The 12,275-nt window shown below is 33.6% G+C and overlaps 1 protein-coding gene across 1 annotated transcript; it reads left to right on the plus strand.

The window, feature by feature from the left end:
* Nucleotides 1-3,187: 3,187 nt before the first annotated feature.
* LOC145640783 (G2/mitotic-specific cyclin-2-like) lies at nucleotides 3,188-6,947 on the plus strand. Its single transcript, XM_081692015.1, has 12 exons — nucleotides 3,188-3,665; nucleotides 3,810-3,873; nucleotides 4,000-4,135; nucleotides 4,272-4,328; nucleotides 4,430-4,475; nucleotides 4,573-4,728; nucleotides 4,828-4,974; nucleotides 5,538-5,627; nucleotides 5,719-5,940; nucleotides 6,029-6,127; nucleotides 6,238-6,416; nucleotides 6,515-6,947. Exons 2-12 carry the CDS (start codon nucleotides 3,819-3,821, stop codon nucleotides 6,669-6,671), a joined length of 1,344 nt encoding a protein of 447 aa, XP_081548141.1. The 5' UTR covers nucleotides 3,188-3,665; nucleotides 3,810-3,818; the 3' UTR covers nucleotides 6,672-6,947.
* The last annotated feature ends 5,328 nt before the right edge of the window (nucleotides 6,948-12,275 follow it).

A 12,275-nucleotide genomic window follows, 5' to 3' on the forward strand; every position in this document is an offset into this window, starting at 1 on the left:
TAAACACCGCCCAAAAAATGATCACCAACGCCAACATTTGGTGTAAATGGACAACTACGCCCTTACTACTTCACCACCCTTATCCTCCTCTCGGCGACCCACCACCCTACCGACCAGCGACGACCACCATCACCCTAATCGGAAATAAACCCTCCACATCCCCCTCAATGATGACCCACCACCTTCCCTCGCCAGCGGAAAAGTGGTGGTTTTTTTTTTTAATTTTCGGCAACCGTGGTAACCGGAGGCCAAAACCTGTTACCGTGCATAAATTGCTTTAACTAATACTATTTCGGATACTGAAGTTTTTGAGATCTTAGCATGTATGCTGGTCATAACGAAGCATTAAGAGCAACACCAATGGTTGTTGCTAGGGACTTGCTTGCAATATTAAATAATCTCTAGCTACATACTAGCTTAACCATTGGAGCTAGAAAATGCAATTAGCTTGGCCAAGCAAATTAGCTTTGTCAAACTAATATGCTTGGAAAAAAAAAACTTGCTAAAATAAAATAAATTAGAATAAATAAAATAATTAAAATGAATTTTATCAACTTAAATTAAGGAGGTGTGGTCCTCCTTAAAAGCTTAAAATGACAATTAGCTTAAAGGCTTATGTGACATGACAATTAGCTTAAAGGCTTATGTGACATGACAATTAGCTTAAAAGCTTATGTGGCATGACAAGCAAGCTAATTTGATAATTAGTTTGACATTGGAGTTGCTCTAAAAAAAAGGAGAGAGTACAACATTTTAATTAAGAAGGAACATAACACAGAAGAATTGTATAACCCTAATATATTCCAAGCCTAACTTCTAAATTTAGTTTTCTAAACTGCAATTGTTTTTTTAGCGAATGAACTAAAGTTTGGTGTCAAAAATTGTTGTAAATTAAATCTTTACCAAACTCCAAAAGGTCACCTACTTAGGGTCTGTTCTGATTTACTGAACTACGCTGAATTGAACTGAACTGATTGGAACTGAATTGAATTGAAGTGAATATTTAATGGGAGTAGGAACTAAACTAAACTAAATATTTTATGAGTGAAGAAAATTAGAAACTGAACTAAACTGAACTGAGTTGAACTGAAAATAAGCTGAAAAGAACAGGCCCTTAGTTCCTTTAAGCCTTTTAAATAAAGAATTACCCCCTTCATTCCTTTTTGTATGTGCCATTTCAAATCTTCATTTCACTAAGGAAAATTTTAATTATGAATAATCTTTGATAAATATTTTAATTTTTTAAAAATTATTGGTAAGTTTGCATTGATTTTTGTGAAAACTACCTTATAAGGAAATATTTGATTTACATGGCCTTGTTTATAGAAAAAACTGATAGTTACTATTATCATTATTAAAAAATGTATGTCGGTCAAAGTGAAGCATTATAACTGATTTACATGGCCTTATTTAATTCATTTTTTATGTATTTGTTAATTTAGATTTCATTTGTAGATCGATGTCGTATGACTTTTTATTAATGAATTCATTTGTTTTTTTAAAAAAAAGTTCAACGCTTAATATTTTTTATTTATCAATTTACAAAAATTATAAAAAGTTGATGATATGATATATGAAAATTATTATAATATGTAACCGGCCCACATTTCTATGTTTTATCATAATTATAAATAAAAAAAAAACGGCAGTTAGAGTACATATATTAATAGTGTTAAAAGTTACTTCGTATAATATATTTTTCAAGCTAAGTACGAGTAAAAAAAGAATGGAGGAAGAGTATATATACACTAGCGGAGCCAGCACGGGACAAGGGGGGACAGCTGTCCGTCCACTTTCTTTGAAAAAATTTGTTTAAATATGTAAACTCTGCTTAATGTTTTATACCAAATTAATTTTATTTTTTTATTTTTTGTGTTTATTGTTTTTTAAGTTCCTTTTTTAAAGGAAAAAGATATTGTAGTATTGCAATCGTTTTATTTTAATTTTTTATTTTGTTTATTGATCTATTAATTTCTTTTTTAAAGGAAAAATATTCTCCGTAGTATTTATTTTAATTTTTTTTTTCATTTTTTCCCTTAACAATAAGCTATATATTTATTTGGATAATTCTAATTGTAGTTTTGCATGAACAATACCCAAATTACGGTTATAATAGGGAATTATGAACCGTACATTTAATTAGTTACATTATTTTATGTTCGAATTTTTCAAATATCTAAACGCATAAGCATATGGAGAAAGAATTGGTATAAGATGTTGGATTTACTTGACTAAGTACTCCATAGTTTGGAAATTTTGAGATGTAATACTAATTATACATTTATACTATAACTATTTAAGTGTATGTGTGTTCCAACATTTTTGTCAAACTAAACGCGATGCCTACTTGTCCCCCCGGAATGAAATATCTAGCTCCGCCACTGTATATATACATAAAGACACTTTGCACAAACAAGAATATGTTTGTCTTTTCTCAAGACAAAAACTTAACTAACCTATCTAAAAGCTCGAAGAAAATTCATTATTTCAAGGTCAATATCTTGCTGTGGATAGAGAAAAGGTGTAATATTAATATATTTCAAACTTGGTCTAAGAAAATTTTCAAACTTGGTAAAAAAATTAAAACTCACATTTGCGATCTAACCGATCGAGTTCTACACTTTGCGCACAACTCTATATATATAGATAAAACCGTAAAAATTTAAAAGAGTAACTTTTTTTTTTCTTTTCCGTAATCGAATAATCTTAATGCGATTTGCAAAAACTAAAATTTACAATTTCAAAGTACTAAAAGGCAACCAACAATAAAAAAGTTCATTGAATTCTCTTTTTTTTTTTTTTTTTTTTTTTTTTTTTTTTTTGAATGAATTGAATCCTCTACTCCACTTTACTAAGACAAGAATTATGTTAAAAAAAATTAATTCATTAAGGACTTTTAATTAAGACTTTTAGTGGCCAAGAGCGTATTCATATTCTCTAGCCTTTTTTTTTTTTTTTTGATAAAAAATTGATAATTTTGATAACGGATCAATTACACATGGCATTATGGCATGTAAGACCCTAACACACATCGGACCACATGGAAACAATGGTGTAACGCATAACATTAGATCCAATTAGTAGGAATTACGAAGTTTCTTACCATTAAACTTAATCAGAAAACAAAAAAAATAAAGAAAAATAAAAAAGAAAAGAAAGAAAGAAAGAAAACGGAAATAAACCTGAGGGCGGACATTTGAAAGCACATCAGAGATAACCGTTAGAGAAAGGGCACAAGCCCAAGATCAACGGTTCACATTTACTAGCCGTTAGTTTCAAAAATTTATTCGCCGACATAATTTAATCAATTTGCCTTATTTTTCTGTTACTCAATTTCATAATTTTTTCTTCTTCTTCCTTTTTTTATTTTTTTTTTCTTTAATCTCCTCTCTCTCTTTTTTTTTTCCTTCTCGTTTATGAACCCTAAAATTTCGAAAGAGTCTTCCTTATTTGAAAGAGAGAATAGAGTAAGAGAGAGAGAAATCTAGAGAGAGAATAAGAATTACACTCCCAATTTCTTCAATCTTAATTTGATTTTTAAATGGGGTTTGAATTTTTCTGACTGATTTCTTTCTCTCTCTTCTTCAATCAATTCTGGGAAGAATAAAAACGGACTATTTGATTAGAACATTTATTCTTGAACATCATTAATTTGTTATTTTTGGGTGAGTAATTATTTTTCTTAATTTGAATTTTCTGGGGTTTTTGGATTTGTTTTGACTTTTTTTCTTGATTGTATTTTTCTGCATTAATCCCATTTTGCGATCATCATTTTGATTTGTTGGGCGGATTTTTTGATGTAATAGAAGAAGAAGAAGATGGCGGGATCAGATGAGAACAATCCGACAATAATCAATCATTCAATTGTTCAAGGTATTCAAATCAAGTTAAAATTTCGAACTTTACAAAATTTTAATTTTTGTTAAATTCTTGTGATTTTGGAATTGAAAACCCTAAATTTGGCAATTGGGTTTTTCTTGTTCAATGATTTTAATGAAGGAGGCTTGCAAGCAAGAAGTGGAAAGGTAATGCCACCAATTGGGCATAATAGGAGGGCATTGAGGGACATTAATCGCAACATTATTGGAGCTCCACTTAATAATTCTTGTGCAGTCAACAAAAGAACCATTTCTGAGTAATTAATTTCTTAAACCCTAACAGTTTTTAGATTTATTTTTGATTTTTTTATTTTTATTTTGGGGTTTTAGCAATTGGGTTTGTGTTTATTTATTGTTTACTAAATTGGGTTTTTGTCATTTGGGGCAATACAGGAAAGATGATGGTTTTGGAAAGATTCGGGCAATTCCGGGTCACCGCCCTGTTACTAGGTTAATTTCTGACTTCCTAGTGCTTTTGTTTTGCCAATGTGGATTAATCATAGTGTGTAAATATTGATGTTAGTGTTGGTGTTGAATTTTTGTATGTTTAGGAAGTTTGCGGCGGAGATGGCTAATACACAGCATTATGTGATTGAGGTGCCTATTTGTACATCTCATAGGATTGATTACTTTTGATGGTAATTATATTTGAAGTGAAATCTGAATTTGTGGTAATTGATTTGTATTGATAAAGGAGATCAAAAAACCAATTGGATGTGAAACAAGAGCAAGAGAGGAGCTAAGTGATTGTGAGATAATAGATGTGGATGATTATAAGGTGAATAATGATACATCTGTACCAATGTTTGTGCAACACACTGAAGCAATGCTCGATGAAATTGATCGTATGGTATGATCCGACACTCATGTTAGAAAGTGATACTAGTCAACTTATACACTGTATGATCTGACTTTAGATTGGTTGGTCTATTATTTGAATTGATATTAGGATGAAGAAGTTGAAATGGAGGATATTGATGGGCCGATGCTGGACATTGATGGGTCAATATTAGACATTGATAGTGGTGATCAGAATAATCCGCTAGCAGTAACCGAATATGTTCATGATATCTATACCTATTACAAGAAAGTGGAGGTATACAACCTGTTCTACCATTCATTCATTCATTCTAGATCAGTTCTTCTCCGACTATATCGAGATGTGAACATTTGCTGTTAGGATGCTAATGTTGTCTTTAGTTTTCCTTCAATGCTCATAGATCATCCTGTTTTAGGACAAGGTCACTATGGTTACTTCTGATTATCATGTATGTTCTGTTACTCGAAATATTTATTTCAAGTGATGGGATGTTTAACTATTTCAAGTGATGGGATGTTTAACTATTGCTAGTGGAAATAAGGCAGTGTTGTGAAATCGAATGGTATAATTAGCGATCCTATCTTGCACGAGTTCTGACTTAGTAGTTTCTTGCTCAGGTTACAGCCTTAGTCAATCTGTAATTGTTATTTGCAAAGACTATCTACTGAATTCTTCAATTTACTGATTGATTAAGAAATATTATGTATTTTTGGTGGAACAGCAATCTTGTGTTGGTTGAGCATTATTCTGCATTAATGTGTGTTTGACAAAGCTAGTATGGATTTTGTGCTTTCTATTGATGACTGTAAATCAGACTTACTGTTATCTTCATTATGCAGAATACTAGTTGTGTTCCTTCAAACTATATGGACAGCCAACCTGACATTAACGAAAAGATGAGAGCCATCCTCATCGATTGGCTGATTGAGGTAATTTGCAAAGCATTACTTATTTCCCTATAGTCCAGAGGGAGTTGACTATATCTATTGGCCCCACTAACTGTCTGATGTTGAATTAAAGGTCCATTACAAGTTTGAGCTCATGGAGGAGACGCTATATCTGACAGTCAACCTGATTGATCGCTTTTTAGCTCTTAAGCCGGTGGTGCGAAAGAAGCTCCAACTAGTAGGTGTAACAGCTATGCTTCTGGCAAGCAAATATGAAGAGGTATCGGTTCCAGTTGTTGAAGATCTTATACTGATATCTGACAAAGCTTACAGTAGGCAAGAAGTACTTGACATGGTAAGAATATGCAGATTGGTGCTATTGCTGCTGTACATTCTGCATTAGAAGCAAATATATCATTGTTTTTTTCCATGTCTCTTAACAGGAGAAACTGATGATCAACTCCTTACAATTTAATTTGTCGATTCCAACCCCATATGTCTTCATGAAACGGTACCTTAAAGCAGCTGAAGCAGACAAGAAGGTATTTTTCCAAGTGAGGGAACTCAAGTTATTAATGAGCTTCTTGCAATTTTTTATTGGTGATTAATTTCTGACTTTTGGGTTTTCTCCTGTTGGTGGAAATTTAACCAGATCGAACTCCTGTCGTTCTTTTTGATCGAACTTTGCTTGGTGGAGCACGAAATGCTGAGATTCCCCCCTTCTCTTCTAGCAGCAGCTGCAGTATTCAGTGCTATGTGCACTCTGAGTGGGTCTAAGTATTGGAGTAAGACCTGTGAGTGGCACACTGGTTATCCTCTAGACCAACTGATGTAAGCGTTTTTATTCCATTCCTGTTATCTCAATTCTCAAGTTACCAGAGTAAGCCGAGAAATTGTCATGTTTATTGTTTTCTTTTGGGTTACTGCAGGGAATGCTCCAGGCTGATGGTTACTTTCCATCAGAAATCTGCAACAGGAAAACTTACTGGTGTGCATCGTAAGTACAACACATCTAAATATGGGTACACTGCAAAATGCGAACCTGCACATTTTCTCTTAGAGATTGGATTCAACGGGTGGACATAGGACCTCGTGGTTGAGTTGAATAAATCCAACATTATGTGGGAGTCTGGCGCAAGGGCTTCAAAGTCACTGAAGTTACGCCTCTTCTGCTTGAACATATTTTCTTGCTGGATCATTGTGTTAAGTTCCATGTTCCATATTAGAATCGAAATGCTTTCCTCTGAAAGCCATCTTTAAGACAAACTCATCATCTTGTAGTTCATGTCATAGTTATTCACTGTGATTATGTTATAAAATTGTTACTTTGCTCCAAAAGTTCTCTGAATTCAGTTCTCTTTCTTCCCCGTTGCTAATCTTTCATGACTTGGCAGCTTCCCATCTTTGATGTTTCTTGGCAATAACATGTGGTTCAGAAGTAATAAGCTGCAAGAACAACATTCAAATAACATAATCACCTAATTTGTGAATGGGGCTGGACCGGGTTACACTAGTCTTGACTTGACCCGGCCCATTGATGAGTCTATATGTGATCCGCTTAAAACCATGGATTTGAAATGAGAATCTTGAAGTATGAATCCGATACAAAATTAAATATTGGAGGATTCTTCTCAATCCATTGACTTTGTTATACATACATTTGAATTCAAATCTTCTTTCAAGTGTGGATCAAATTGGTGAAGGTTATCAAGGTACTTAATACTTTTGCTAGGTGGGAATGTGGGATAAAATAATGAGTAAACGATTTGGGTTAAATGATTCACAAGGTGTAATGATTTTGGTATGATAACTACAAGGTTTAAGTATTAAGGTAATGAGTTATTATGAGTTAATTTACACAAGTTTTCCTCATGTTAAAATGGGACATATCATAATTTAATGTAATCAAAAAGTTTATCTCTCTAAAAATAGAGAGCATCTCACTCTAGAAATAGAGTACCATTTAAGGGGTTTTGTTACGGTGGTTATCCAAAAAAGTTCCCTTGAAAACCACCCCATAATCATCATTAAGTTTTTTGGGTAAATTGTGCCTACGGCTAATTACCGCCCTATTCCTAATCCCTGTGCTACCATCTGGCTTTCTCAATTGGAGCCCCTCCAAAAGGACAAACACTTTCTACTCAAATAATCATTCCTTTAGCTAACGGGTTTTCATCAATTCCCAATTCTGTTAGCTCTGCCTTACACCATTACTCATCCTACTCTACTTAACCCCCCCTTTCTGAGCAACGGTGTGAATTTCCTTAACGGAATTGGCCTTTTTTTAAATGTTTGGGGTTTCTAAATAGCTATCTAATTACGGCGGTAATGCACATTAACCAAGACTAATTTGCATGCCAGTGTTGCCTTCTATGAGACAGAATTTGAAACGCCTCCTTGGCAGGGTGGCCAGTATAAATAGTACACTCCACCACACAACCACTCCACACCTTATCTCCTTCTTTTAAACACTATTCCGTTTTATCCCTGATTACCTACACGTTTTTCTTTTCATAATGCCTGAAAGGAATTATTACACTCATAATATCAACAGATCAGCTGCATTAGCTGAATTAGAGCCCTACAGAGTCGATGGTAGCAGGGCATTCTGGCAAAAGTGTGTGTATGGTTACCTCATGGACTATCGCACACTGAGTCCTGCTGCTACCCGTGACTTTATTAACCAAAGATGGAGAACAAGGGACTACATTGATGTCTTTAAAATGAATGATTTATATGTTTTCAGGTGCTCAAACGATGAAGACAAACGGGACCTGTTATACAAGACTAAAGCGTGCTTTGATGGCGCGTTGATGGTGTTTGCATGTGAGAGCCAAATTCTGGATTAGAATTTGTGGCCTTCCATGTGAGTATCTAAACTCTCACATGGCAAAAACTGTTGGAAAAATGCTGGGAATGCCATTTCAAGTCGACTTCGAACCCCATTTCGTTCCAAGGAACGACTACTTAAGAATTGAAGTGCTTATTAACCTGGGAGAACCTATCCCAGGTTTTTCCTAAAAGCTAGATGATGACGCCGTCATTTGGATTCAACTAAGGTACGAGAATTTATTTAAATATTGTGTTAGGTGTGGTAGAATTGGGCAAAAGTACTCTAGGTGCAGGAGACACGAGGACCTCATCCTACAGGATATTAGTCATGCAATGATGCAGTATCAATCAAGGGGTATTCCTACCCTTGAAACGGATGAAGGCTTCTCTATGTTCAACCTGGACATGAGAGCTACACCGTCGTCCGAACGCACAACAACACCAAGGGAACAATTTGGTGATGACCCAAATCATCCTCCATCACCAAATTTCAGAGCATCGGACATTATGGTAGACTTTGATCTTGGAATTCAAAGTGGAGGTAGATTGAGCTATTAGACCGGGAGAAAGGTTTGATAGTGGGGGAGTTCCTTTCAGAGGCCCTGTGGTAAATCAGAATGGTGCGCCACCGCAAAATGGTCAGCAACAAACAGGGGTGGATATGGAAACGGATGATCAAGGGATTAATCCCGGGAATGTGGCGGCTGCTGAACCCATGCACACAGGGAATGGTGCCAGAACTGAAGATGCGGGTAATGGAGGGGACCCTTACAGTACGGCAGCTGAGGCGACTCCGATCCAAAGTTAAAACGCTGAAGCGACTGGGAGTAGGGGAAGGCAAGATACAATTCCTAGGTATGGAACGGACATTGAACACCTTATATTCGACTTATTAATGAGCTCAGCAATTGTAACACCCTAGAATTTCCTTTATTTAAATCTTTGTAACACCCTGTATAAAACTTTAAATAGGAATATCTAAGACATTACTACCACCGTGGAAACGGTTAAGGCAAACATCAAAGATTCACAATGGAAGACTAATTTTTAAAACCTTTCCAAAACAAACCAACTTGAAAAGTTATCCAAACGAAAGTAAAGTTAAAACCAAAATAAACGAAGTAAAATGAAAATCAACCTACAACTTAGAACCATTAAAGGCCCTTATTAAAAACCAAACCAAACCAAATTCAAAACTTGATGTTAGCTCCACATATAAATAATTAAAGCAGAAACACATTGTAAACTAATAGAAACTAGCATGATTCGCTCCACTCATGCCCCGTCATGAATATGCTTCAATACCTGAAAAGCTTATCTCTACTTGTCTCCACTACTCTCCATTAAAAATGGGTCATCATAGGGCCAAGATAAAGACATGGCCAAAAGACACAAACACACCCAATCAGCAAAGCTGAGTACATATGCGTAAATAAACACACTAACATGCTTTCACCTATCAACACACACTTACCTCAATGCACCTTTTTACAAGCACACACAACAACAACAAGACTTTTCAACTAGACCACTAAATAATTTATTTAGCGTTGATCACGCATCGAACGGGTTTCCAACTCTACCTCCCCAAATAAATTGAGGTTAACTGACACGGGAGCTAACTGTGCCAGCACAAAACCACACATAGGTGGCGGAATTCCAGCGCATAATAATAATAATAATAATAATAATAATAATAATAATAATAATAATAATAATAATAATAATAATAATAATAAAAAAGGAATGTACAGCGTCCTGTACTCCATTAGAAGTTATGGTTAAATATAAAATCCCATAACTCCCCCCCATATGTTCATACTCAAGGTACATATGTTCCAAGAGTTTTGGTGCGTAATCTCTTTCACTTTACGTTATTTACAAATTATTAGACTTGGTGATGACTCAGAAAGCATAATAATTCAATCAACGATAATTATTCAATCAAACAAACATACCAATTTAAATTCTTGAATAATTAGTGACCACATAATATTTAATGTTGAACCCTTTTTAAATCTACCTCAGTGTCAAAGACACCTTAAACGCATAAAGCGCCACAAATCCTATCCCTCGGTGTTAAAAACACCTTAAGTGCACTAAGGCACCAACATACAATTTGTTCCTCGTGTACATAGACACTTATATAACTCCTTTCCCATGCGTATAGCATCAATAAAAATTATATGAACCATAATAAAATTCCTTTTTAATATTCCAAGCCAAATTAAACATGTAGTTTAATTAAACATGCATTCTAACATGCCATAAATAAAAGTGTGGTCCATATCATCATGCCAAAATAAAATTTTTCCAATCCACAAACCATCACAAATAAATCATGTTTCACATTTCAATCACCAACACCAATAATTCACAATTCCAAACATAGACCTTAGCATGATACTACTTGTAATTGGTTTAAATCAAGCCTAGCATGATACTACATCACCAAAATATGCTAAGTACGCGTACGTATCTCAAATAAGCTCTTAAAATAACCGAGTACTCTATAATAATTCTTGAACCAAGTCTCCTACATAAAGGGACAATAATACTATATTAATTACCCTTGTATACACAATTTCCAGCAACTTAAACTCACTTTAAATAACTTATAATAATCTGAAAATTATTTAAAAACCCCTAATTAAACTCTTTTTTAATGGGTAATCACATCCTTTTATTAAAAATCACAATTATACTACTTTAAATAAAATTCCAGCATTTTAAACTAATAAAAAACCCTTTAAAACTTCATCAAAATACACCTTTATACTTAAAGTATCCATAGAAACATTAAATTATCTCTTACCCTTTAAACTAAAGGATAAAATTTAAAGCATAAAAAAAAAAAAAAAAAAACTTCATTAAAAATTAAAAACTGCCTGAAAATCATATTTAGAGGTTGAATTTGGCCACGAGAGGGTGATGATCACTACCAAAGGTAGTTTGTCTTTCTTATAACGTTGTTTCCACATGAAAAACACTATTTTTTTTTTTAATCAAAATCGGAGGAGTTCAGAACCTGATCGGGATTAAAACGGGATTAATATTAACGAACAGAAATCTAATAATTAAAATACGAATTTACGTGTTCAAAATATTCTAAAATTAAGTTAAACTAATCAGTAGTTATAATCACCAAAATTTCAAAACATCATTACTATAAAATCCCTAAATCAATTGTTCATAAAAGCCCTAAAATCATGATTTTCGATAATTAAAAACCCTAGGTTATAAAATTTACAAAATCTGAAAATTATAAAGTTTAATCATCAAAATACAATTTGATACTAATTAAATTAATTTCAAAAATTTCAAACAATAAAATCAAAACCCATAAATCAATAATTATAATTACACAAATTAATAAAACAAAGGAGAAAGAAAATAAGACTAACCTTTTTGTGTGGGAAATTTTGGGGATTCATGGGGTATTTATAGAGTAGAGAGTGCAGGGTTAAATTTGGGCTTATAAAAATGTGGGCGTAAGTTATGGGTTTTGGAATAGGTTATTCCAATAAGAGTATGTAGGAATAATTTACATTGTCCAATAAGTAATAAACATTTGGCTCAAAATATATTTTACTTTTATAAAACCTTATATTTAAAATATTTTAACCCTTTAAAATATTTAATTAAAATACTTGAGCCCTTCACAGTACATTTTATTAATACTTAAATACTTTATAAAAATACATAAAAAATACGGGGTATTACAGCAATTCAATCAAGAGTCGAATTAAACGACGAGATCGCTAGAAGAAGAGTGGATAGCGCAGGTTACAACCAGCGTTTTTTCATTGAATTTGACACTCAAAATCTTCTGAGGGCCGTGGAAATAAGAGAACCAGA

The sequence above is a fragment of the Chenopodium album genome, chromosome 7, assembly GCF_948465745.1.
Source record: "Chenopodium album chromosome 7, dcCheAlbu1.1, whole genome shotgun sequence".
Classification (NCBI taxonomy): Eukaryota; Viridiplantae; Streptophyta; class Magnoliopsida; order Caryophyllales; family Amaranthaceae; genus Chenopodium; species Chenopodium album.